Source organism: Marmota monax, unplaced genomic scaffold, assembly GCF_021218885.2.
Source record: "Marmota monax isolate L192 unplaced genomic scaffold, Marmota_monax_Labrador192_F-V1.1 WCK01_AAM20220418_F8-fsc00163, whole genome shotgun sequence".
Classification (NCBI taxonomy): domain Eukaryota; kingdom Metazoa; phylum Chordata; class Mammalia; order Rodentia; family Sciuridae; genus Marmota; species Marmota monax.
Window position 1 is genome coordinate 1,686,896 of NW_026693660.1, and position 27,412 is coordinate 1,714,307.

Consider the following 27,412-nt stretch of genomic DNA (forward strand, 5'->3'; position numbering starts at 1 on the left):
TCTTTGCTTTTACCTGGACATTCTCTCCCCACTGCCCAGGGAAAATCCAGTTTGCCATTGCTGCAGATGACAACGCTGAATTCTGGCTGAGCCGTGATGACCAGGTCTCAGGCCTTCAGCTGCTGGCCAGTGTGGGCAAGGTAGGGATAGCGTGGCCCCAGGAGCTTTCCCAGTGGTCCCAGGAGCAAAGTCATTACTGTGAGCAACTCTGGTGTGAAGAAGGGGTGAAAAGGAGCATGAGCTCTCACCCTACCCCATGCCACAAAGGGGTAGAGTGAGGAGTCAGAGTCTGGGGCCCAGAGAAGGCCCATCTCTGCACTGGGACCAGGCACAGACGTCTTTTGGGTTGTAGGCTCCTTAGCTCTGTGCTGAGAGAGGACTTAGACTCTGAGCTGGCTGACAGCTTGAGGCCTCTTCTAGCAATGGTGGGATGTGTCTTCCCTGAGCCGACCAGCCCCCTCCTTAATTCTTTTCTGTTTTCTGTTGCTTTCATCTTCTACTCTTTCCCTCTCGCTTTTCTCCTTTCTGCCTCTTCCTGTCTCCACTCATCACCTCCCATCCTTCTTCATGTTCTCTATTTTTCCTTCTCTTCTCTCTCTCCCCACACCTCTAGACTGGAAAGGAATGGACGGCCCCTGGAGAGTTTGGGAAATTTCGAAGTCAAATTTCCAAGCCAGTAAGGTGAGTAGAGAGGGTCACAATAAATATTGCTTTTTTTTTTTAAACTTTATCTTATTTGTCTTTTAATGTGGTGTTGAGGAATGAACCCAGTACCTCACACAGATTAGGAAAGTGTTCTACCATTGAGTGAGCCCTCCCCAGCCCATGACAGACATCATGAGGTGCATAATGGCTAAGGCCATTATGAGATAGCCGCCTTTCCACCATCCCAGCTTTCCTATTCCACAGGCTCAGGGTGCCCTGGTACCCACACTTTCTGGAGTCTTTGAAACCATTCGATTTGTCCTTCCTCGTTTTACAGATGAGGAAACTGAGGCCAAAGAAGGCTTGTGACTTCTTGAAGGTCACACAGCTGTTCAGTAATACTCAGGCCTGGAAAAGGTCTCCGTTCTCCTGGCCCTCCTTCTTCCCATTTTCTTTGTCCCTGGAAACACCCAGACTTGTGACATCCTTGAGTGGTTGCTCTGCCTGGGCAACCGGGAATTTCTACGGGGAACTGCAGATCACCTGGCAGTGAAGATCCCTGGGTAGCCTGGAGGGAAAGCAATGATAGCTGGAATCTAAGGTGCTGCTGAAAAGGAGGGTTTACCCGACTTCAGAGCACCACCTGGTGGCCTCTACAAGCACTGGCTTGAAGATAATAATCTGGGCCTGGACACAGTGGTAGAGTACCTGCAAGATCCGTGGTTCCACCCTCAGCACCAAAAAAGAAAAAGAAAAAAAAAATAGAAGGAAAAAGAAGACCACCTGGCTTGCAAAGAGCACCTAATATGTGCCAGCTGTTATAGTGAGTGCTTCCTGTAGAATTCAGCCCATCAGCGAAGGACGCAAACTCTGAAGCAGGGCTGCCTGGGTTCGAATCCCCTACTCCGGCTCACTACCTCTGAGACTCTGGGGAAATTACCCAAATTTGTGACTCAGTGTCAGTATATGTCAAGCACTTAAATTATCAGGCACAAGGCTGCTCCTAACAGTGAACGGAGTGTTACTTTGCTGGATACCCCCAGTTATCCTGTGAAGTGAGGACTATTATTACCCACTGACAGAAGAGAAGAGATCACACAGTTAGTAAGTGCTAGGGTGGGGCCTCTAACCCCAGGGATTAAAAAAAGGCAGGCTGCTGGGATTCTCAGAGCAGGGGAGAGGGGTGAGGGTGGTGACCTGGGGACTGAGGCGCTGTCTCCCCATTTCCCTGCTCTCCCTTCTGCCAGCCTCTCAGCCTCCCACAGGTACTACTTTGAGGTGCTGCACAAGCAGAACGATGAGGGCACCGACCACGTGGAGGTCGCGGTGAGTGCCCTGCTCTCCCTGCCAACCCCGGCTCAGTTCCTGGTACTTCCCTGCTCTTGTCCCTTGAACCCTGTCCAGAGTCCAGCTACCTCCAATCCATCACAACCTCCTCTCTCCTTTCCCAGTGGCGAAGGAATGACCCTGGAGCCAAGTTCACCATAATTGACTCCCCTTCCCTGTCCCTCTTCACAAGTGAGTAAGCTCTACCCTAGCCTGGAAATGGGGGCTGGGGTGCCTGCACGTGGGGCTCAGCACACCTGGGGAATGTGGTCCAGGGTGAGGAGGGAGGGGTCGGGGCTAAAGTGCTTGGGACATGGTATGAAGGTCCAAAACAATGAGCAGAACCTAAGGGACCTTACTGTCAGGGGTCTTTCATTTTCCAGAGTCAACAACCCCTGTAAAATCCTGCTGGAAGCTCTCTGAGCACTCTCTTTAGAGCAGTGCCATTGCCAGGCATGGTGTCACAGGCCTGTAATCCCAGTGACTCAGGAGGCTAAGGCAGTAGGATTACAAGTCTGAGGCCAGCTCAGCAACTTGGCAAGGTCTTACGCAACTTAGTGAGACCCTGACTCAAAATTAAAAAAAATAAAAAGGATTGGGAATGTAACTCAGTGGCAGACGGCCCCTAGATTCAATCCCCAGTACCAAAAAACAAAAACAAAAACAAAAATTAAAAAGAGGGGTTAGGTGTATAGCTCAGTGCATGAGGCCCTGGGTTTAATCTCCAGCACTGAAAAAAGAGAGAGAATCCATACAATGGAAGAAAATATGTTCAAATCATGTATCTTATAAGGGACTTTCCTTTTCCTTGTGGTACTGGGGATGGAACCCAGGGGCACTATACCACTGAGCCACATCCCCAGCTCTTTTTACTTTTTATTTTGAGACAGGGTCTCACTAAGTTTCCCAGGCTGGCCTGGAACTTGGGGATCCTCCTGCCTCAGCCTCCTGAGTCACTGGGATTACAGGTGTACGCCGCCACATCTCACTCAGATGAGATGTGCAACCCTGGTTCTTGCAAAGCCAAAGCAAGAGAAGAAGGAACAGTAATCTGCTTTAACTTTGTAGGAAATGAGCTCTTTAGTTGTACTTTTTTTACTGCTTTTCATTTCCTTATCAAGATTTGTATCTGGAGACCCCACTAAAAATAAATATGGTGGGACTGGGGAGTGTAGCTCTCTGGTGCTTACCTAGCATGCGCAAGGTCCTCCTCAGCAACCCCCTCCCCCTGCCAAATCCGTGGACTTCCATGGCAGGTTGCAAGAAGAGTAGGCAGGACTAGAACCCCATGGGAGGATGGGAAAGGCATGCCCAGGGAAACTATTGTGATGGTGGGAAGTCAGTGTGTTGGGTGGAGACAGAACAGGACAGTCTGGGCTCATGGGAGAAGGTGGCATGGTTGGTGGAGGACATTGCTGGTGACCAAAGTAGAAGGCCAAAGGTCAGGGCAGAAGGGACAGGTCATGAGCTGCTGGGATGGGGCAAGAGGATGAAGGGATGTTGGAATCCACAGATTCAATGTGAACCAAGAAAGAGGCCCATAGCAAAGTTCAGGTAAGAACCAGTAAGAAGGGCCAACAGTGGCTAGCCGTGGGTGTAGAAGGAAGAACTCTATCATGCTATCTGGGGTGAAGACAAAAAAAAACAGAGGGCCGAGAAAAGCAAGCAGCCCCCAAGTGGTGGTGGTTAGAAAAGAGATGAGGTCAGCTGGGGATTTGGCTCAGTGGTGAAAGCTCATTTGCAGACCTCTAGGTTCAATCATCAGTACTGCAAAAACAAAACAGAACAGAACAGAAAAGGTCAATATGCATGAACTTGATAAAGACACCAGAGGCTGATCTCCTATTTTGGCTGTTGGGAGCTGTGCTTCACACTAGGGGGCGCCCTACTCATTGTGGTTGTTGATTTGCATGCAGTCTTTGAGGCCTCATAACACAGGTGCTAGAACTCTATTGCCTGGGTTCAAGCTGGGATTTCCCACTTGCCCGTTGTGTGATCTTAGGCAAATGACTTAGATTCTTATGCTGAAGTCTGTAAAATAGAAATAATAATAGTACCAGTTGAGCATACCTAATCTGAAAATGTGAAATCTAAAGTGCTCTGAAATCCAAAACATTTTATTATTTTATTTTTTTGCATTACTGGTGATTGAACCCAGGGACACTCTACCACTGAGCTACATCTCTAGCCCTTTTTAATTTTTCAAACAGGGTCTTGCTAAGTTGCCAGCCTAGCCTCGAACTTGCAATCCTCCTGCCTCAGCCTCCTGAGTTGCTGTGATTACAGACAAACACAGCTGAAATCCTAAAAGTTTTGAGCACCTGATGGATTTTTGGACTGGAGAAGATGCTCAACTATGCAAATCCTCCAAAATCCAAAGAACTCCAAAATCTGAAACACTATTTCAGATAAGGGATACTCAACCTGTACTTAAGTCATATGGTAGTTTTGAAGACTAAATGGATTAATATTTGTAAGACACTTAAAATAGTACAAAATAAATACTATATAGGTTTTGGTTAAATAAATTAAATATAATGGCAACTTTCTATAAGATAGCATTAATCCATTTTGTGAAAAAATAACAGAGCACATCTTGGACTGCACCCTTTAGAATACAGAAGCTGTCAGGGTCCCTTCCCTTGTCCCTCAAAGGCAAGGAGGCGGGATTCTTCTGAGACTCACAGCTTCCTTCTGTTCTTTCTTCCCTGGGCCAAGATGAGACCATCCTAAGGATGGATGAGGTGGGCCACATCCCACAGACAGCAGCCAGCCACGTGGGCTCCTCCGACTCCCTTGCCAGAGATGAGCAGCCTCCTGCTGACATGCTGCGGCCCGACCCCCGGGACACCCTCTATCAAGGTAAGGCCTGGCCACATCCCACCTGGAGGTAGCACACTGCCAGTTCCCTCGGTATTGATGGAAGACACTCAGGAGACTTGACTACCCCAATATCCCAAAAGTCACAGGATCTTTCCCCCTTGTATACAATATAACATGCATACAAGAAAGCACAAAAATATTTACATCCAATTTGACAATTCTTTGTTGTTGTTGTTTTTGTTTTGTGCTGCTATAAACAAACCCAAGGCCACATGCTAGTCAAGTGCTCTACCACTGAGCTACATTCCCAACCCTTTTAAGGTTTTTTCTTTTGAGACAGGGTCTCACCAAGTCCAATTTTACAATTCTATAAATTATTACAGAGCAAATATATCTGTATAACCACTACCCAGGACAAGAAATAGAATCAGAATCCAGAAGTCCCCATGTATCCCTCCTGTATCACAAATAAAATTCCAACTCTTTGTCATTTAATGAGAAATATGTTGACACTAAAGCATTACTTTTATTTGTTTGGTGCTGGGGATGGAACCCATGGCCTTGAGCCATGCTTCTGGGTCAGGCTGGGAGGGGCAACCATGGTAGGGGTTCATAAAAATTCAAGTCACAGCCAGACACAGTAATGCACTCCAGTAATCCCAGTGATTTGGGAGACTGAGACAGGAGGATCCCAAGTTCAAGGCCAGCCTTAGCAATTCAGCAAAGCTCAAAATAAAAAGGGCTGGAGATATTGCTCAGCGATAAAGTGCACCTGGGTTCAGTAATATGCTTTACCATAGAATTAATCCCAAGTAGTGTTTATATTTTATAAGATAACAATGCTTTCTCTCCCATTTCCCCAGTGGGGGAGGGATGAAGAAAAGACAACTGGAAGATGAAGGGATTCTTGACCCATGAAAACAAATCCAGTTATTGGTACTGCACTAGGGTGGCTTGTGGCCTCTCAAAAGTCTCTAGACCTTATTAGTGACTTTATAGGATAGGCCAGTGCTGTGATTCCAAAGTCACATTGTGCTTTGCATGTCCTCCGTCCTCTGCCACCAACGTGTTCCTTGAACACCCCTGCCCCTGGAGCGAGGTGCCAGCCTATTTGGTAGCCTCAGCTGATGGACATGATTCACAGCTACACCAGTGAATACTGAGAAGTGGCTACTCAGAGGACTTCAGCCCTCACTCTCTTCCAGGTGCCTTCTCCATGGCTCTAAGCTAGCCCCATTTATGCTCTCATCCCCTGCCTTCAATCCTCTTCCTTTCCTGTCCTCAGTGCCTCTGATCCCCAAGTCCCACCTCCGCCACATCCTGCCTGATTGTCCCTACAAACCTAGCTACTTGGTGGATGGGCTCCCTCTGCAGCGCTACCAGGGCCTCCGCTTTGTAAGTCTTGGATCTGGGTTTGGGGCAGGACTGGGGAGGGATTATTGGCTGTGACTAGGGCGGGCGGTCCTGAGGCTGACTCCCCACTTTCCCTATGCCCCATCCCAGCAGACAGGATGGTCCCACAGGTCCCTGGGCCGGGCAGAACTTGCATTCTACATGGACTAACCCAGATGGACTGTTCTGCAGGGGATGCAAATGGGTGCTGTGCCTTAGGACCCCCCCCACCCCCAACACACACCAACTGCTACAGTGACGATGTCAGGTGGCCTGGCTGAGGCTTCCTACAGTCCCTGCTCCTAGAGCCACACATTGTCCTGCTCAGTCCCATTGGCCTGCCAGTCAGTGGCATTTGTTAAGCTCCAATAAGGCACTGGGGTAAAATCAACGATGGGCATGTTTAGCTTTAGAGGACCTAGAGCCCATTTAGAGGCCAGAGAGGCAGAGTGAACACTGTATATTCAGATGTGAGATTGTGAGAGAGATGGGGGCAGGAAGGAAGTGGTCAGGAGTCATCATGAGGCCTGAGAATTCTTTTTAGCGGCAGTGATCTCATTTAAGGAGGGCAAAGGAGGCAGTACAGTCAGTAAGAAGAGAGGCTGTTTGGGCTGTAGGAGGTGGCAGGAAACCTTCAGAGGCGACAGGAGAAGATTGATGGCACAGGGAGGAGGGAATGGACCTGGCTGTAGCTGGGGGGTTTGAGCCAGAAGAAGAGATGAGGCTATGTGAACTAGACAACTTGACTCAAGGGTGTGTTTGGTCCAGAGGACCCAGGAGAGAGATGTGATGGGTAGAGGGGAATCCCAGGCAGCGTAACCAAATGTTTCATGCAGAGTAGCCCATTGCTCCCTGCCATAGACAGGTCCCTAGGAGCTCTGTATTATGATAACCAGGGATAGGCTAACCCGGCTAACTAGTTCCTTAACAGGATCCCACCCTCTTCCTTCTGCTTCTGCTTTCTCCACTCCCAGGTTCATCTGTCCTTTGTTTATCCCAATGACTATACCCGCCTGAGCCACATGGAGACCCACAATAAATGTTTCTACCAGGAAAATGCTTACTACCAGGACAGGTAAGTGGCACTGAATGGGGCAAGAAGGTAGCCTTATTCCCATCCAGGAGAGCTGCTTGGACTAGAGTGGCCCCAAGTGCCCTCCCAGTGCTAGGAGTCTTAGCTCTTCCTGGGTACCTCCCTCCCCCGACCCACACGCATCCTCTTCCCTAGTCTCCTTCCATTCCAGCCAATAGCTGAGCCTGCATGGCACCTGAAGGCAATCCACGTCTCTGTTCCTCCTACAGGTTCAGTTTTCAGGAGTACATCAAGATTGACCAGCCAGAGAAGGAGGGGCCCAAGCATCCAGGTACAGAGTGACAGCTGAGGCTTCTGGGTTAGGCTGGGAGGGGCAACCACGGTAGGGGTTCAGATCATGCAGCCCTGCCCCTGAGGATCTTAAAAACTCAAGTCACAGCCAGGCACAGTGGTGCACTCCAGTAATCCCAGTGATTTGGGAGACTGAGACAGGAGGATCCCAAGTTCAAGGCCAGCCTTAGCAATTCAGCAAAGCTCAAAATAAAAAAGGGCTGGAGATGTTGCTCAACGATAAAGTGCACCTGGGTTCAGTCTCTAATACTGCAAAAAAAAAAAAAAAGAAAAAGAAAAAAAATCCAAATTGCATTGACCCTTCCCACCCAAGGGAATAGAGAACAACATTCTCAACTTTTCCATATCAAGGTACATGTGAAGAATGACACTGTTTTTAACAGCATGCTAGGGTCAGCTGGCAGAGATTTAGAGCCCTAGAGATTACTTGGACTGCTGGAGGGGAAAACGATCCTTGGCATACCATTTGGGAAGTTTTGCTAAGGAGAGGCCCTTTTTTCTCTTTTTGGAGGGTGGGGGTACCAGGGATTGAATTTAGGAGCACTCAACCACTGAGTCACATCCCTGGCCCTATTTTATATTTTATTTAGAGACAGGGTCTCACTGAGTTTCTTCGCTTTTACTGAAGCTGGCTTTGAACTCGTGATCCTTCTGCCTCATCCTCCCCAGCTGCTGGGGATTACAGACATGCATGGCCTTTCTTCTTGAGGGAGTAGGGGATGCCTAAGACCATTTACTGGGTCCTAAAAGGGGCCAGACACCTGCTGTGCACTTTATGTACTTTATTAGTGTACTTTTGTTTTTGTGGTGCTGAGGATTGATCCTAGGTTCTCACACATGTTAGGCAAGTACTATACCACTGGGCTATATCCCCCACCCTACTTTATGCACTTTATATCACTCAATCTTCTTAATCACCCTCTGAGAGGTGGATTTTTGGTGGATTAATGCAGATAAAGAAGCTGGGGTTAATTGAAGTTGAAAAACTTTCCCAAGGTCACACAATTCATTGGCAGAGCCTGGATCCAGTCCCCATCTGGAGCCCCTTGGTGTCTCACACGCATCCTTAGCAGCAGCCTTCTCTGTCTTCTTGGGAAAAGGTTGAAAACTCTGATGAGGAATGGTTATTATTAACAGGTTTTGAGGAGGACCTTCTAGAAGAATCCCAGTATGAAGAAGTGGCAGAGGAGACCCCTGCCTCCCAGGACCAGGATACCAGGACACGGGAGGGAAAACAAATGATTGCCTCTATCCCCGGCCAGGAGGTCACTGACTACCGCCTCCGAAGCCTGCGGAAGCTCCTGGCTCAGCCTCAGGCGGCCCCACTGGCTCCCATTTCCAAGCATAACTCCACTGGTCCCTTCCCAGTGAGGGCCAGTGACATCCCAGTCCTGTCACCAGCGAGGAGGAAGAGAAAACCAAGCCCTGAGCCCATCCAAGATTCACCTCATTCTGACAAACGGGCCCCTGGGCGCCTGGCGGGGAACCTGCCTCAAATTAAGAGACCCAGGCCCACTGGTGACCGACCCCAGAAAACTCTAGAGCAGTCCCAGTGGCTGAACCAAGTGGAATCATACATTGCAGAGCAGAGAAGGGGTGACAGGATGGAGCCTCTGGCCCCAAAATGGGGTTGGCATGGAGAGGAGGAAGTGGTGGCGGCTGCAGGCCAGGAAGGACAAGTGGAGGGAGAGGAAGAGGGGGAAGAAGAAGAGGAAGAGGATATGAGTGAGGTGTTCGAATATGTACCTGTGTTTGACCCAGTAGTAAACTGGGACCAGACCTTCAGTGCCCGGAATCTCGACTTCCAAGCCTTGAGGACGGACTGGATTGACCTGAACTGTAACACATCTGGCAATCTGCTGCTTCCAGAGCAGGAGGCCCTTGAGGTCACACGGGTCTTCTTGAAGAAGCTCAACCAGAGGAGCCGGGGGTAAGGTAAAGGGCTTTCCTGGGGCCAAGGGCTGGGGTGCTGCTGGCTGACCAGGAGGGCAGGGACCTGAGTGCTGGTAGCAAGCGCCCCCTGCTGCAAGATAGTGGAATTTCCCTCCCAACCCAGGCTCCTAAGAAGGACAAGAGCCTAGGACCCCTGCCCCTGGCAATGATCTGCACCAGTTAGTCCTTTGTTCCAGTCAGACAGGTTCTAAAATACCTGGGTATCTGACCCAGGCCCCCAGTGGAGGCATGAGAAGACTTGGTAGATATGGTCCCCTCCCTCAGAGAGAGAGAGACAAACAGGAAGAACAGAGGCTAAAAGTATAAATTAAGACCTCAGGGCTAAGCCAAGCATGTTGGTATATACCTGTAAATCCAGTGACTGCTGGTGATGGCAGCTGCTGAGGCAGGAGGGTCTCAAGTTCCAGATCAGCCTTAGCAAGTTAGCAAAGCCCTAAGCAACTTAGCGAGACTCTGTCTCAAATTTAAAAATTAAATAAAAATATCTTAGGGCTCAGTTATGAGGCATGTCTAGGGATATATATATTTGTAAATAGATCTTTTATTTTATCTATCTATTTATTTATTTATATGCAGTGCTGAGGATCGAACCCAGGGCCTCACACATGCCAGGCAAGTGCTCTACCACTGGCCACAACTTCAGCCCCTGGAGTTCTGTTTTAAGACAGAATCGCATTTAAGTTGTCTGGGCTGGCCTTGAACTCGTGATTGGCTTGCTGTAGCCTCCCAAGTAGCTGGGATTACAGATGTGTGCCAACAAACCTGGCCAATTCATTGGTTTTAAAAGTATATTCACAATATTTTGTAATTTTCACCACTAATTCCAGAACATTTTTATTACCTTTTTTATACCCAGGTGCTGTGGTACATCCTATAACCCCAGGGGCTCAGGAGGGTGAGGTAGGAGGATTGCTTGAGTCCAGGACTGGAGGCCAGCCTCGGCATCATAGGAAGAACACTTTTCTAATTAAAAGAAGGAAGGGATTTAAAAGAAACTCTGCATCTGTTTGTGGTTTCTTCTCATTCCTCCCTCTTCCCAGTCCCTGGCAACCACTAATGTACTTTTTATTGCTTTAGAATTGCCTATTCTGGACATGTCATATAAATGGAATTGTATAATATGTGTCCTTTTGCATCTGTCTTCTTTCACTTAGCAAAATATTCTCAAGGGTCATCCACGTTATAGAACAAGTCAATTACCTCATTCCTCTGTACTGGTGAATGATATTTCATTGTGTTAGATATACCATATTTTGTGTACCCATTCATCAGTTGATAGACATTTGGATTGTTTCTACTTTTTGGTTATTACAAATACATTGCTGCAGTGAATATTCATGTATCAAATTTTGTGTAAACATGTTTCATTCCTCTTGGGTATTTGTACACCTAGGAGTAGAATTTCTAGGTCATGTGGTAACTCTGTGTTTAACATTTTGAGGAATTGCCAAGCTGTTCTCCAAATCAGCCACATCATTTTACATTCCCATCAGCAGCATGTGAGAGTTCCAGTTTCTCTACATCCTCATCTGCACTTGTTACTTTCCATTTTATTTTGTTTTAAATAACCATCTAATGGGAACAAAATGGAATCTCATTGTGATTTAGGAGTCTTCTCCCAATAATCCACAATGTTTAATATTGTAGAGGTTGGAGGTGGTTGAGTGCTTGCTTAACATGCATGAAGTTAAACACAACTCAATAAATAAATAAATGTACTTTATTGTAAAATATAAATGCTGAATGCTCCAATTCACACATGGATTTGTCATAAATTTTACTTAGCCCAGATAATTTATATGAATAAATTAAATGTGTAATAAGTTATTGATGTAAGTTTTTTTCCTTAAATGTAATTATAAATTATTCAGTTCTTCACCAGTCATGTAATTATTAGTTTTCTTTTTCTTTTTTTTTTTTTTTTTTTTTTTTGAGAGGGTCTCACTATGTTGCTCAGGCTAGTCTTGAACTTGTGGACTCAAGTGGAAGACAGGCAACACTGTACCAGGATGCAGGGCTTTGTGCATGTCAAACATGTACTTTATCACTGAGCTACATCCCCAGCCTTTTTTTTTTTTGTAGAAGAACACAATGCCTTTATTTCATTTTTTTTTTTCTTATGTGGTGCTAGGATTGAACCCAGTGCCTCATGCATGCTAGGCAAGCACTCTACCACTGAGCCACAACCTGGCACCCCGGCCTTTTTGTTGTTGTTGTTGATGCTGGGGATTGAACTCTCCGCCTAGAGCATGCTAAGCAAGCACTCTATCACTGAGCTACTCCCCGAGCCCTGCCAGCCATATTTTTTATTTGAATTGATGCTCAGTAACTAAGCATAATTATGAGATAGTGTGACAGTTCAATTCAAGTATACAGTGTATAATGATTAGAAAAATTGGCATATATCTCTCCTTCCACATTTATCATTTCTTTGTGTTAGGAGCATTTAAAATCCTCTCTACTAGCAAGTTTGAAATAATTAATTAATTGTTTTCCACTATATTTATCCTACTGTGCTATAGAACATTACAAGTCATTCCTTCTACCCACTAAACCCCAGTACTCGTTAACCACCCTTCTCCATCCCTACTTTTTTCCCCATCCCCTTCCCAGGCTCTGGTAATCACTGTTCCATTCTCTACTTCTGTGAGATCAATTTTTAGCTTCCACACATAAGTGAGAAAATGCAGTATTTGTCCTTCTGTGCCTGACTTATTTTACTTAACATAGGTCCTCCATTTCCATCCATGTTGCTGCAAATGATAGAATTTTATTCTCTGTATGGTTGAATAATATAACATTGTATATATACAACATTTTCCCATTCATCTGAAGATGAGCATTTTGGTTGATTTGATATCTTGGCTGGTTGAATAGTGCTGCAATAAACATGTGAATGTAGTTGTCTCTTCGGCATACTGATTTCAGTTCCTTTGGATGTATGCACAGTAGAGGGATTTCTGGATCCTATTGTAGTTCTAGTTAAGAGTTTTTGAGAAACCTCCATACTGTTTTCCTTAGCGGCTATACTAATTTACATTCCCAAGACTCAGTGAGAGTTCCCCTTTCTCTACATCCTGGACAGCTTGTTGTTGTTATATTATGACTTTTTGACAGTAGACATTCTTGTTTTTAATATTTTATCTTAGTTGTAGTTGGACACAATATCTTTATTTTATTTTTATGTGGTGCTGAGGATCAAACCCAGTGCCCGCATGTGCTAGGTGAGTGCTCTACCACTGAACCACAACCCCAGCCCTGACAGTAGGCTAAAATGATATCTCGGTGTGGTTTATTTGCATTTCCATGATGATTAGTGATGTTGAACATTTTTTTTATATACTTATTGTCCTTTTATATATCCTCTTTTAGGAAATCTCTATTCAGGTATGATGCATGCATATAATCCTAGTGACTCAGGAGGCTAAAGCAGGAGGATCTCAAATTTGAACCCAGCCTTGGCAACTTAGCAAGGCCCTGTCTCAAAATAAAATAGCCAGTGGTAGGGCTCTTGCCTTGCATGTTCAAGGTCCTGTGTTCTCTGCAAAGAGAGAGAGGGCAGGGTGTGGGGAGCAGGGAGGGAGAGAAATGTTTATTCAGGTCATCTTTGCATTTTTAAATCAGATTATTGAGGGTTTTTTTGCTGTTGAGTTGTTTTGTGTTTCTTATATATTCTGGATGTTAAACTTTCATTGATGAACAAGTTGCAAATATTTTCTCCCTTTCTGTAGGTTGTTTCTTCACTCATTGTGCAGGAACTTTTTGTTTGTTTTTTTGCAGTGCTGGGGATCAAACCCAGGGCCTCACACATGCTAGACAGATGCTTTTCCACTGAGCTACACCCCCATCCCAGAAACTTTTCTCTGACATTTCATCTCCTGTGCTGTCAATGGATTCTATTATTATAGCATCATGATTTGTTTGGGGCATTTTCTTCCCTTGTTTTTTCATGTTGTTCATGTGTCTTTCTCCTAGGTATTACAGTTTCTACGCTATAATTTGTAATATCTCTGCAGGTTACCAATACCTCACCTCTGGTGTAACCAGGCCTGTGGGGACCTTGGTGATGGTCTTCCCCGTCCTGGCTGTTGTCTCTAGACAGAAACAGGCCAGAACAACCACATGTTGGTAGATGGAGGGCCACAGTGCCATTGTTCTCCTCCTCTACGAGTGGGGCCGCATTGGTCTGCTCTGCCTCCTCCACTCCTTGGGCAGGGGTTTGGCTCCCAGAAGCTTTTTAGTCTGATGTAATCCCATTTGTCAATTTGTGCTTATGGGGTCATATCTAAAAAATATTTGCCCAGATGAATGTCCTAAAGCATTACTCCTATTTTCATAGTTTCAGGTCTTAAGTCTGATTCATTTTTGAGTTGATTTTTTTGTATGTGGTGAGAAATAGGAGTTTTGTTTTACTTTTCTGCATGTGCACATCCTGTTTTCCCAGCACCCTTTATTTCAACAGACTGTCCTTTAGATAATTTGTGTTCTTGCTGCTTTTGGTGGAAGTCAGTTGGCTGCAAATACCTGGATTTATTTCTGGGTTTTCTATTATGTTTCATTGGTCTCTGTGTCTGTTTTTATGCCAATACCATGCTGTTTGTGATTTTGATTTGCATTTCTCTAGTGACTAATGATGTTGAGCCAACCAGTCAACATAGCTTATCAGAATGTTAATTTGAACAAAGAATTTTTGTTAACTAGAGTCAATTTATCAAGGAACCTCTTCACTGTGACCCCTCGTATTCACCTTGTATACTTAGAATGTTTAAGCTCTAAAGGACCTTAGAGATTATCACAGCTCAGTAGGTATGTGTTTAAAGATGGAGGCACTTCCCTTGGTCCCTTTGCTTATGGAAAAGCTAGAATAAAACCCAGGGTCTCCTGATAACTGATCTCATGGGCTTCTACCACACATGCTCCCTTCACAATGCAGGGAGGATTACTCAAGTCTCCCACCTTTTCTGCCACAGGAGGTACCAGCTGCAGCGCATCGTGAATGTGGAGAAGCGTCAGGATCAGTTACGTGGCGGTCGCTACCTCTTGGAGCTTGAACTGCTAGAACAAGGCCAGCGCCTGGTGCGGCTCTCTGAGTACGTGTCCACACGAGGCTGGCAAGGTATTGATCCAGCTGGTGGGGAGGAGACCGAGGCCCGGAATCTGCAGGGCCTGGTCTGGAGCCCACACAGACGTCGGAGACATGTCCTGAATGTCCGGGATCCAGAGCCCAAGCTTTGCTGGCCCCAGGGTTTCTCATGGAATCACCGAGCTGTGGTCCACTTTGTCGTGCCTGGTAAGCCTCAGGAGGGTAGGGATCCTAATGATAATTATGAGCACCCAGATCTGTTTTCTCTGATTGAATCTCCCAAGAGTTTGTTGAAGAAGACACTTTATAATTAAGGAAATGGAGCCTCCCACACACAAAAAGGAATGAGCTTAAGGTTACATGACTGGTAAATTAACTAAGAATAGATGCTGACTTGTAGGCCAGTGCTCTTTCTTTCACACTAGGTTTCAGAACTGGATGTGATTATGAACTGAGATTGTTGAATAAATAAGATAAGGAGGATACTGTATACAATGGCTTTATTATTATTTATTTATTTCAGTGCTGGGGTTCAAACCCAGGGCCTCGAGCATGCTTAGCAATCACTTCACAACTGAGCCATATTCCCAGCCCTAGAGTGGTTTTTACTGATTTATTTGTTTCTTTTTGGTTCTGGGGATTGAACCCAGGGACACCCTACCACTGAGCCACATCCCCAGCCCTTTTTATTTTGAGACAGGATCTTGCTAAGTTGCCAAGAGCCTTGCTAAATTGCTGAGGTGGTACGGGGCTGGGGATGTGGCTCAAGCGGTAGCGCGCTCGCCTGGCATGCGTGCAGCCTGATTTCGATCCTCAGCACCACATACAAACAAAGATGTTGTGCCCACCGAAAACTAAAAAATAAATTTTAAAATATTCTCTCTCACTCTCTCTCTCTCTGTCTCTCACTCTCTCTTTAAAAAAAATAAAAAATAAATTGCTGAGGTGGGCCTTAAACTTGCAGTCCTCCTACCTTAGCCTACCAAGTGACACGGATTACAGGCGTGCACCACTGTGCCAGGTCCCACATGGTTTTGGTAATGAAAAGGGAAAACTTATAACAGGCAGGAGTATTACAGTGTTGCAGGAAAGGATAGAAGGGTAGTAAGATGGACAGAAAATAGGTCTGATGGTTAGCACATGGCAGGATTGCTAGGAGAGAGCTAATGATGAGCCCTAGCCCAAGGCCTTCTCTCAAGGGCCTTCTCTCAGGGTGTTCATGGAGCTGGATATAGAGGCCAGGTTACTCGTGAGCACTCCCTCTCTTTGGGTCTCTGCTCTTGCTAAATGATTTCCTTTAGCCACATTGTTCCCTAAGCAAAGGTCTAGTGGGGACTCCTGACTCACATTGGAGCTTACAGTGGAGATGATCATCTTTCACTTACCTATTTCTTTCTTCCTGCCTGGCCCACCGGGGCAGTGAAGAACCAGGCACGCTGGGTGCAGCAGTTCATCAGAGACATGGAGAACCTGTTCCAAGTCACCAGTGACCCACACTTCAACATCATCATCACTGACTATAGCAGTGAGGACATGGATATTGAGACAGCTCTGAAGAGATCCAAGCTGCGGAGGTGAGGAAGACCCCTGACCACGCCACAGCCTGGGCTGCCTCCTTCCTGAAGTCCTAGGCTTTATTCAGTCCAGTGCAGAGCCAGAAGTCCCACCCAGTCGCCAGCTTTTCCCCAAGGATTTAACCTGCTGATATGAACCCCATCCCAGGAACACTCCATCTCTTCTGTGCTAAAGAAGAGCTTTCCTCTTCCTCCAGGGGACCGCTGCAGATGAGTCCTAATCCTCAGCCCCTGCTTTCTCCTCTTCCTACAGCTACCAGTATATGAAGCTCAGTGGAAACTTTGAACGCTCAGCTGGACTTCAGGCTGGCATAGACCTGGTGAAGGTAATCAGTCTGGAGGGGGCTTAGGAGATATGATTAGAGACTGATTAAGAGGTAGAGAGGCATTTGAGATGTGTCAGATCCTGAAAAGGGAAGGGAATGGGGACACATTGGTGTTAGTCCCATAGTAATATTTTGTTACTGCAACAAAATACCTGAGAGAATCAACTTAAAAAGAAAGACAGGCTTGTTTTATCTCATTGTTTCAGAGCTTTCAGTTCACAGTCATTTGGCCCCATTGCCTTTGGTCCAGTGTTGATGCAAAACATCACTGTGGAATGAAGGATGCTCCTCACTTATTGGTGGCCAGGAAACAAAAGAGAGATACAAAGAGACCAGAGTCCTAATATCCCCTTTAAGGGCACTAGCTCCCCCCACACCAGGCCCACCTCCTAAATATTCTACTGACTTCCTATAGCGCTACGGATGGGCAACCAAACCTTCAGCTCGTGCATCTTTGAGGGACACTTATCCAAACCGTAGCAAGGAGCATTCTCCCTGCTATGCTGCAGGCCCAGGCCAAGTGTGGGACTAAGCAAATGACAATGGAGCATATGTCCAGAGTCCTCAGAGCCCACAAAAATTGGGGGGGAGTCAGAATTCACTATTGGATGGTAAGAACTCTGTTCTGATGCTCAGTAGTGTGGAAACCTGCCCAGTGGTTAGTTCTGTGCAAGTTTGTTAGTCATTCTAATAGAGAAGAGCCTGGGGATTCTCCTAGAATTCTCCTAGGATTCTCACCAGCCCTCTGCTGACCCTGCACCCTCCCCTCCCTTTTCTTTTCTTTTTTTTTTTTCCTTCCATGGCCATGCAGCTCTTGGTTAAAAGGGTTGCCAGTGGGAGGCAGGTGGCCCCAGTCGCGCACAAGCATGTACTCTGGCTCTGCAACCTGATCCCCAATGCAACGCACAGGCACAGCTGACCCTGCCCTTTCTGTCCCCAGGACCCACACAGCATCATCTTCCTCTGCGACCTCCATATCCACTTTCCCGCTGGAGTTGTTGATACCATCCGGAAGCATTGTGTGGAGGGCAAGATGGCCTTTGCCCCAATGGTGATGAGGCTGCATTGTGGGGCTACCCCACAGTGGCCTGAGGGTAAGCCCTGCTCTGAGCTAGGGAAGAGGAAAAACCTTTGTGGCCTTGGTTTCTCAACCTCAGAGCTGAAAACAGTCATGTTTGTGAACATCGTTATCCTCTTTTCCTGCCCTGCCCCCCCCCCATTATCTTTGAGCCTCCCGACAGTCCAGAGAGAAGTACCCCGAGCTGTGCTGACAGCCACAGCCAGAGATGCAGCAGTGAACATTTCCCACCCATCTTCCCCTTCATTCATTTGCCAAACATTTATTAGAAATTTACTGTGAGCTGCATGCTGTGCCCCTGTGAGGATATGAAGGTGGGAAGAGGTCCCCTGCCTGTGAAGAGGAAAATGGACCAGTAAACTGACCTGCAGCTGTGTGTTGTGTGGCTGCTGTTGTCAGATCCTGTCATCAGCCTGTGGTCAGTGCTATATTTGGTGTACCCTAACCTTGGTTAGAGGGCTTCTGCCCAAACAGGCAAGGGACCTGTTCAGTTAAGACAGCATTCAGCTTTAGTCACCCCCACCCTCCCTCTTTCAGAAAAGCCTCTAAGAGCACAGCCCAGAAGCCTTTTGCATTTCTTCCTTCTGACCTTGGCTCATCTCACCTGGAGCTTCTTGTCTGTCCACAGGCTACTGGGAGGTGAATGGATTTGGGCTGCTTGGCATCTACAAGTCAGACCTAGACAAGATCGGGGGCATGAACACTAAGGAGTTCCGAGACCGCTGGGGTGGAGAAGACTGGGAGCTGCTGGACAGGTGACTAGGGAAAGGAGGGCATCCAAGACATCTGCTGGAATTGCATTCCATATTGTGCTCTAAGGAAGGAACAGAGCTGGATCACCCAGCTGGGCCCCTTGGCTGCTGATTTCCCAATGGACAAGTAAAAGGCATGGGTTCTGAGGAAGCTCTCAGGTGACTGCCTCACACACACTCTGTAAGCTAGCAGAGAGGGATGATACTCCTGCTGTCTGTGTCACAAGGCTGCTGTGACAATTAAACTGCTCAGTAAACTGTCAGAGGAAAAGCAAAAACAGTTGATCTGTAAAAATTCAAGTGGTAATAAAAATTCAAGTGGTAATGTTCTCAGCACCAGGTGAGGCGCTCTGGCGAATATCACTGCCTCATCCCTAAACGGGGGTAGATCTCCCCACCGCAGCTGCCAGAGGCTGTGTGGAAGTAGATAAGGGAGACATAGGCCAAGGGTCAGGAAAGACTTTGGGGTTCACAAAAGAAGCATTGAAGGGCTACAAGATATCCAGGAGGTTGTGGGATTTGGGAAGTCAGTGGGGGAGGAGATTTAGAGAAGAGGTAATAACCTCAGAGAAGAAGGGGAACATAGGAGAACACAGTACAGGCTGTAGACGTGGTAGGAGGGCTGGGAGCGAGTGTTTTAATAGGGAGCCAGATTGTGCAGTGAGGACTGGGGATGTGGCTCAGAGGTGTGTACCTGGCACACATGAGGCTGATGAGGCTGTGGTTCATGCTTTGGAATGGCAAAAAAAAAAAAAAAAAAAAATGTGCAGTGACATCAGGTTTAGGGGAGGAAGGAACATAGGGGCAGTGAGGAAGTTGCTGCCTATAATTGCATGATATTCCTCTTTTAAGAAGTTTGCTGCTAAGAGAAAGGGAAGGAAAGAGGTACCTTGAGAGTTGAGCTTAAGAGGAGAAAGAGGGGGAGGAAAGGGTTTAGTTACTGGAAGGGTGACTGGAGAAGGAGGACAGGGCAAAGTCAGGAGCACCTGGGGCAGGGGACCTTGACAAAGGCATGCACTTCTTCCTGAGAGATGGGACAAGATGTAGCCACCAATCACTGAGCACCTGTACTTGGCAGGTGACTCACACGTTCCTTTGTTTCTCTCTCCCCAAACCCCTGTGTGGTAGGTGTAATTTTCTCCATTTTTCAAAGGAGAAAACTGAGTCATGAAGAGTAGGTAATAACTTGCCCCAGATCTTTCCCATTTAAGTGTCAGAAGCTTAAAAACTAGGCTGTGTGTGATTTTCCCCAAGATGGAAGGTGACAATACCGAGAGAACTGAAGGTGGAAAGGGGGATGTTGAGGGATGTTATGTCAGATAACTCAGATCTTAGAAAACTAGATCAAAGTTGATCTCAAAAGTTGGGAAGCCCAGTATAGTGGTTACTATCACCCTTGATCTTTGTGCTGTGCTTTGTGTGTTTGTGTGGGGGGGGAGGGGGTGGGTTGTTGTTGTTTTGGGGGCATTTCTTCCCCCCCCCCTTTGCAGTGCTAGGGATAAAACTCAGGACCTCACACTTGCTAAGCAAGCACTCTACCACTGAGCTACCTCCCCAGCTGTTTTTATTTTATATTGAGACAGGATCTGCCTAAGTTATCAGGGCTAGCCTTAAATTTGGGATTCTCCTCCCTCAGTCTCCACAGTCTCTGAGGTCATAGGTGTGTGCCACTGTGCACCCAGCTGGGCTTTGTGCTTTGACACAAATGTCTGTCATGATTCTTAACTTGCATGCTTCCTTTAAGGCCCAAAGAGAATGAATCTGTTTCCAATTCTAGCTACTTGCAGCTCTGCCAGAAGTGCAGGCCTCCTTGTAAAAGGGTCACCCAATGGGCTATGCAAATAGAAAAGGAACAGGGAGGGCTGGAGATGCAAGGGGCCTGGGGTTCCATCACCAGCACTGAAAGAAAGAAAGGGGGGAGAGAGAGAGAGAGAGAGAGAGAGAGAAAGAAAGAAAGAAAGAGAGAGAAGGAACAGAAGCAGGGCCTGGGGATAGAATCTCCAACTCTAGCCCTTTGACTCTCTCAGATACTACCATGAGTGCCCTGTGAGCTGAAGTGCTGTTACTAGGCACTTAGTATGTATCAGGAACTATGCTTCACCTCCATCATATCTACTTACGTGTATTATATTATGTATAATATGTATGTATATGTGTATGTATATTGGAAGTAAGTGGTGAAGGCTAGAGATGATGGATGCAAATAGCACATATATTTATAAAATTGTTATCCTCTTTCTAAAGATAGCAAACAGGTTCTGACAGGTGACGTGACTTGCTGGGATTCTAACACCAGCAGCTGGGCTTCAAAGCCTGAACTCTTTCCACTACACCCAACTTCCTCTGTTCCACGGGAGGTGACCATGGGAAGGAGGAACAGGGTCTGACGTAGATGTGAGAGGGTCAGTTCCTCAGGGGCCCACGCTGCTTCCCAGTTGCTGTGTGTGCTTCCGTGGGCTCATCCTGCCCCTCCCTCTTTCAGGATCCTCCAAGCAGGCCTGGAAGTGGAGCGTCTTTCCCTCAGGAATTTCTTCCATCATTTCCATTCCAAGCGAGGCATGTGGAACCGACGCCAAATGAAGATGCCGTAATCCCTGGAGCCACGTGCAGCTCCTTGACTTGCTGTTGTTCCCCAGCGCCCCTGCTCGCTGCTGGAGAAGGGGAGGGCAGGGAGGCAGAAGCGATGGCTAGGCCCCAAGAGGCCTCAGAGCCAATTACCTTTTCCACCGGGAGCTGTCCCCTCATGCAGAGACAGGTGCCAAGACTCCTCTGCCACTCACTCAGTCAACAGAGAGAATGGCTCCTGAGACAGATGGGGCAGCCAGGTCAAGGAAGGATAGACCTGCTTGAGCAATACTGTTGTTATCCATGAAGGTGCATTCCAGTCACCCCCCATGCTCCTCCTGGGAGTATTGGACATTGAAACTGGAAACTTCTGCTGGACATATTTTAATGGGGGGTTTATTTTTTTAACCAGAGAACCAAAACTGCTGTTCAGACCCAGCATTGACTGCGAATGGGGTGAAGTTGTACATTGAAGGAGTAATCCCAATCGCAGATCCCAGATCCATTTGTGTGTAGAGATGTGTCCCTAGGGCACTGTCCCTTTCAGAGGTGCTGGCCACACGTGGAGCAGGTCTAGCTCTAGCCCAGGCTTGTGCCTTCTAAACACACATACATTTCTCCTGGTAGCCACTGAACCGCAGGCCGTCGATTAGGGCATTAACCTAATCCCTCCAGGTGGCACTAACTTCAGACCGGAAGCACAGAACTGGCAGCCAGGTCCAGGTACAAAGGTGGGGTTGGGAGATCGGGAACTAATGAGCATTGGGCTTACCTTGCCCAGTGTTGGACATATGGGCCATGCAGAACCCACAAGGTGAAAAAGACCAGAGACAGATGCCCCTTCCCTTCCCAGCTCACCTGTGAGATAAGGCCTTTGGAGAGGATAGAGGCAAGCAAAGAGGATATGGACATAATCCATCAACTTTGTGTAGATGAGAAGAGGAGGCAGAAATCAGGCAGAGAGGGATGGAAAGGGAAGTGGAAAACTTGAATCCCAGAAGCCCAGCTCCCCTATGAATTTGCCCTCCTACAGGGAGAGCCCCAGCTGCTTGGCCCTGAGGAGAAGACGAGGAAGGGGTGTGGGTGAAACCCCAGATCTCGAGACAGGAAGTGGGCAAGGCAAGAGGTGTGGGGAGCTGAGGGTATTGTCCTGAAAGGTATCTTCCCCAAGGGGAGGGGAGCAGGAGGAACTGAAAAGTAAAGCAGTTTCAGGGAAAATCACCCTTGGCCTTTTCAGTCTGCGACCACCCTTTATGTCACCTGATGATCATGCACTTATCTTGCACTAATAATCCCCGGGTACTTTTGTGGCTGGGGACTTTTCTACTGCTGCTGTTGAATTCACCAATGGTGCATTGGATGCTGGATCTTGAACTCCAGAGTCTGTGGACAGAGCTGAGCACAGGGCCTCCCTGTTGGGAGGTGCAGCGGGGCCCAGGAGCTCCGTGCTGTGACAGTCTACATCACAACGTTCAGAGCTAGGGTCTACCTGGTGGGCTCTGCATTCACCAAGAGCAAAACCGTGGCATATGGGAGGACAGAGCCCACTGAGAACCTTCTGGACTTTGGGGAGAATCCTGCCTTCCTCTAAGGAATCAAGAAGGACAGAGACGTTTCGTTAATAGGCCGTGGCTTGAATGCCATACCTGTCCCCCTGGGCTGTGGCTTTTACTGGTCCCTGCTCAGGACTGTACCCTCTGGAAAGGACCGCATAGGAGGTAGGCTAGGACTGCAGTTGGCTGATTGGGGTGCCAGTTTCTTTTTAGGGCCACTCTTATCCTTGGCATTGCACTGGAGGCAACAGTCCCAACAGCCCTCTTTATCCACCTCTCCTAAGGACCAGGAGCCAGCCCAGCCTTCCCTGCCCTGCCCTGCCCTGCCCACACCCCTCTGTCCTTGGGCCAGTGCCTTGTGTTTGATGTCTGTTACCTCCCCACCATCTGCCTTAATGAAAAGGGCCTGGCATGGCCCCTACTCTGTAGAGAAATGTCTTGGGTGATGGGAGGGAGTGGGTGAAGGGAGGGAAAGCATTAAATACAGCATCTTCTTAGAAAAAAAATGGCTCTTGTGTTTTCCTGTTGCCCATTCATGGAAGAGGGTTGAATTGAGGGGCACAAGGATTGCATCTCCATCGCTCTGAGAGGTATGCCGAGGACCTCCCTCACTGCCCTCCACCCTTGCTGCTAGTTTGGGGAAGTTGCTGAGTTCTATGCTGTGGTTTGTTCAAGGATATAACATTGTCCTTGGTGTCTCACAGTCTGATAGTAGACCAGGCATTTTCTGTTCAGTAAATTAATGGAAATTGGCCATTCAGCTGAGAAAGACTATAGACACCCTGGGTGAAGAAGGCTAGCTATAGGGCCAGATGGTTTGGTGAGCAGTGGATAAGAGCCAAGGGGTAGCTTACTCTAAGGTAACAGATGGGACTGTGGTCCATGCCTGTAATCCCAGAGATTCAGGAGGCTGAGGCAGAAGGATCACAAATTCAAGGTCAGCCTCAGCAACTTAGTGAGACACTATCAAAATAAAAAATAAACAGGGCTGGGGATGTGGCTCAGTAGTAGAGAACTCCTGAGTTCAACCCCTGGCACTGCAAAAATAAATAAAAATTAATTAATTAATTAATTAAAATAGCAGATAGGGCTGGGGATGTATCTCAGTGGTGGAGTGTTTGCCTAGCATGTGCAAGACCAATAAAAATGAAAAATCACTTCTGTTTGCAAGTTGACTGTCCTAGTTGTATTTGGCCTGAGCGAAGATCAAAATTTGTATTTAGTAAACATGTGCTTAAGAGACACTTTGGAGGTGGGGGGTTCTAGGGATTGAACCCAGGGGCTTTACCATTGAGCTACACCCCCAGCCCTTTTAATTAATTTATGTATTTTTATGTTGACACAGGATCTCACAAAGTTGCTTAGGGCCTTGCTGAGTTGCTGAGGCTGGCCTGAAATTTGCGATCCTCCTGTCTCAGCCTCCCAAATTGCTGGGATTATAGGTATGTGCTACCACACCCAGCAGGAGACACTGTAATGTGAAAGCTATTATAGGTTTCAGTAGGTCCTTGAAAAGGTTTGTGCATAAATGCATTAGTCCAGAATTGACTAATCTGTGATTGAGGTAGGAGATATAATAATCCCTTTCCAGGACACAGAGAGGGCATTCAGACACCAGCCTGGATAGTGGAGCCTTCACGACTGAAGATAAGATTGACTCTGAGTGGATTCACAGAGATTTTTATAGATAGAAGTTAATCCATTTTACACAAAGGGAGAACTGAGGCCTGGAGCAGAGGGAGGGCATGGGGTAGGGTCGGAACCAAAGGCTAAGCAGGCTTGATCTTACATTAACCTGCCATAGGCTCAGGAGATGCTGCCAGGGAGGGAAGATTGGCAGTACTGGAGTCAGAGCTCAGGAATCTGGAACAAGGTGGAGTCCCTTAGACCAGTTAATTATCACATCTTAATTCGGGTGCTATAGGGAAGAAGCCAGCACAGCTATATTGCCCTTTTAGAAGCTCTCCCAGGGGCTGTGGAAAGTGCCCATTAGCATGGCAGATCAAGGAGGAAGGAGGCAGAAGCAGTTCCAGGACCAGTACCTGTAGAGGAAGCAGACAAGAGGCAATGAGGAGAGCAGGACAGACCAGTGCTCCTCAAACTTGGATGCAGACACTGTTCACCTGGCAATCTTACTAAAATGCAAGTGCTGATTCCATGACTGGAATGGAGGCCTGAAGTGTACTGCATTTCTAAAGCCAGCTCCCAAGTGATTTTGTAGATTCTTCTGGCTTACAGACCATAATTTGAGTAACAAGAGCTGCTAGACAATACCAAAGAGACATTTCACATTTCTGTCTTTCTCTTGCTAGATGGGCTGAACCAAACACTAGCCACATTAGCTTCCAGCCCATCCCAGGCTGTGGAATAATCTGAGCCAAAGAACTGTAGGAGTCATTCATTGGGAGAAGGGACTTAGGGTAGGTCTTATTAAGAACCATTCCCCTCCCCAGCGGCTGGGGAGGCTGAGACAGGAGGATCGCAAGTTCAAAGCCAGCCCCCAGCAAAAAGCTAGGCACTAAGCAACTCAGTGAGACCCTGTCTCTAAATAAAATACAAAAAATAGGGCTGGGGATGTGGCTCAGTGGTCAAATGCCCCTGAGATAAATCCCTGGTACTCTCTTTCCCCCCAAAAAAAGAACCAGTCCCCACTCTTCAAGACACCTCTTTGGCCCTAGACCTATAGGCCTTCCCCTTTGGCTTGGCAAGGGAGATTCTTCTTACTCCAAACCCCAGAGGGGACAGATGGGCCACCTGGGGGAGCCCTTAGATCAGGAACCTCCCATCCTTCCTCACCTAGGTCCCAGGCTATGCTCAAAGAGGATTCCTTGAGGCCCTGGCAGTCAGGAAGCCTGTCTTTTGTGCCCCAAAGGCTGTAATGAAGACATTGATGACAACAGTGATGAAGACCAAGGTGGTGGCAGCATTGTTGAGCTGGTTTAGTCGCCATTGATTCTGTACCTCGTTCAGGTTCAGCCGTGCTGTGGAGGAGTAGGGAGTGGGGAGTGAGGATCAGAGCAGGAGCCACACCCTGAAGCTTCCCTCCCCACATGCACTAGCTTGGAGAAAATCTGGCACTTCAGAGATCCACATGGAAGAAATCAAGGGAAGTGGTCATCATTGGGCTGAAATTGAAATGCTTTTGGCCCTCCTGACCAGCACATGGTACTTCATGGGATAGGATTTGGGAATTTAAACAGGTTCTTCCAAGAGTGGAAATGAATAATCACAAAATACTATAGGGAGCTGGGTGCGGTGGCGCACGCCTGTAATCCAGCAGCTCAGGAGGCTGAGGCAAGAGGATCACAAGTTCAAAGCCAGCCTCAGCAATTTGGTGAGGCCCTGAGCAACTTAGCAAGACCCTGCCTCAAAATAACATACAAAAAAAAGGGCTGGGATGTGGCTCAGTGGTTAAGCACCTCTGGGTTGAATCCTCCATACCAAAACCAAAAACCAAAATGCCTGTAGGGAACTCTGCCACAGTGAGTAAAGACAGTCATCCGGCAGGTATTGTGGAGTATCCATCTTCTGGGATACCAGGATAGAACAGATTTCTAGTCTTGCTGAACAGGAGTTATTTGTGCACTTGTAGGTGCAGTGGGCTAACACTAAATATCTAAATTGGCATGTGCCAACACAGGGGACTGGCTCCTCACCTATGACAACCAAGAGGATTCCGATGACCACCTGCAGGAGCAGAGAGATGCTGATGAGGGTGACAAGGGCAGTGTAGTAATGAGAGGATGGTCCCTGCTCAAGCACCGCTTTCAGCCGTGTGGCATTGGACATGAAGAGAGCCACATCCAGCATGCTCTCTGCCACACTCTTCTTGGTGGCATAATGGTTCAGGTTGATGGGTTGGTTCCTCCTGGGGTTGGAGTTCCCAGGCTGTAACAGAGAAAGCACAGACTTACCTAGGAAACTTCAGAAAGGAAGCAGTGGAGAGACTGGGAAGTGGAGAGAGATTTTAATTCCCTTCCCAAAGCAGGTGGGAACGCCCTCACCATTGATGGTGAGGCCCTGCATGGCTTATGGGTTTATGGCTTGAAGAAAAAAGAAAGGGCTACTGGGCATAGTGGCCCAGACTTGCAGTCCCAGGTCCTCGGGAGGCTGAGGTGAAGGGTCTTTTGAGCCCAGGAGTTTGAGATCAGTCTGGACAACATAGACTCTGTTTCAATAAATAAGTAAGCACAGACAAAATAAATTCATATAATAAAGAAAAGAGGGCTGGGGTTCTGGCTCAGCAGTAGAGCACTTGCCTAGCACATGTGAGGCCCTGGGTTCGATCCTCAGCACCACATAAAAATAAATAAATAAAATAAAGGTATTGTGTCCAACTACAACTAAAAAATAAATATTTTTTAAAATAAACAAATAAATAAATAAAATATTGGACTACAGAAACTTTGAGCTCTGAAGTGATGCTATGCTGTGACATCTACTTTATGGAGGACCCGCTTTCCCTCACACCTTGATACATCCAGCAATAGGTGATTTGAAGCTTGGGTAAAATGGAATAGATGCTTTTCTCCCAAAATGTCATGGTCCCAAGGGAGGGTGCATAGCTCAGTGAATTAAACATGAGCTGCCTTTCAATCCACTCAGTCCCTGAACTAAGAACCCTGAAGCCTCAGCCCTGTTCACAAACATATTGGCCGTTAAGTATAGGCTGTCAGAATACATGTATGTAAGTATGTATATATACACACAGTAATTAGTGCATGCTAGTTAAAAACTGTTTTTTATTTTTCAATACCAAGGATTAAACCCGGGGTGCTCTACCACTGTGCTACATCCCCAACCCTTCTTTTATTTTTATTTTTAAGACAAGGCCTTGCTAAGTTGCCAAGGCTGGCCTTGAACTTGTGATCCTCCTGCCTTAGCCTCCCAAGCTAATTTAATATTTTAAATAATTTTTAGCTAGGGCTTATTAAAATGTAATTTATATTTGATTTTGG

General features: G+C 47.1%; 2 protein-coding genes and 1 non-coding gene across 3 annotated transcripts in view; 1 reads left to right on the top strand and 2 right to left on the bottom strand.

The window, feature by feature from the left end:
• Positions 1–22,954, top strand: part of B4galnt3 (beta-1,4-N-acetyl-galactosaminyltransferase 3) — a 105,738-nt gene extending 82,784 nt beyond the window's left edge. Inside the window, exons 6-20 of the mRNA XM_046459877.2 lie at positions 40–140; positions 614–681; positions 1,893–1,971; positions 2,097–2,163; positions 4,690–4,833; positions 6,080–6,189; positions 7,161–7,261; positions 7,489–7,550; positions 8,708–9,500; positions 14,494–14,813; positions 16,027–16,180; positions 16,434–16,506; positions 17,447–17,600; positions 18,213–18,339; positions 20,819–22,954. Coding sequence (XP_046315833.1) covers positions 40–140; positions 614–681; positions 1,893–1,971; positions 2,097–2,163; positions 4,690–4,833; positions 6,080–6,189; positions 7,161–7,261; positions 7,489–7,550; positions 8,708–9,500; positions 14,494–14,813; positions 16,027–16,180; positions 16,434–16,506; positions 17,447–17,600; positions 18,213–18,339; positions 20,819–20,927 — 2,462 coding nt within the window. The 3' untranslated portion in view covers positions 20,928–22,954. The remainder of the gene's footprint in view (positions 1–39; positions 141–613; positions 682–1,892; positions 1,972–2,096; positions 2,164–4,689; positions 4,834–6,079; positions 6,190–7,160; positions 7,262–7,488; positions 7,551–8,707; positions 9,501–14,493; positions 14,814–16,026; positions 16,181–16,433; positions 16,507–17,446; positions 17,601–18,212; positions 18,340–20,818) is intronic.
• Positions 17,310–17,422, bottom strand: LOC124103333 (small nucleolar RNA SNORA76). The gene has a single exon (XR_006855178.1). It is a non-coding gene; the product is annotated as a small nucleolar RNA SNORA76 (small nucleolar RNA).
• A 1,182-nt stretch (positions 22,955–24,136) lies between the features above and the next one.
• Ninj2 (ninjurin 2) overlaps positions 24,137–27,412 on the bottom strand; it is a 99,163-nt gene continuing 95,887 nt past the window's right edge. The window contains exons 2-4 of the mRNA XM_046459875.2: positions 26,111–26,342; positions 25,251–25,435; positions 24,137–24,496 (exon numbers count right to left, since the gene is read on the bottom strand). Coding sequence (XP_046315831.1) covers positions 25,269–25,435; positions 26,111–26,342 — 399 coding nt within the window. The 3' untranslated portion in view covers positions 24,137–24,496; positions 25,251–25,268. The remainder of the gene's footprint in view (positions 24,497–25,250; positions 25,436–26,110; positions 26,343–27,412) is intronic.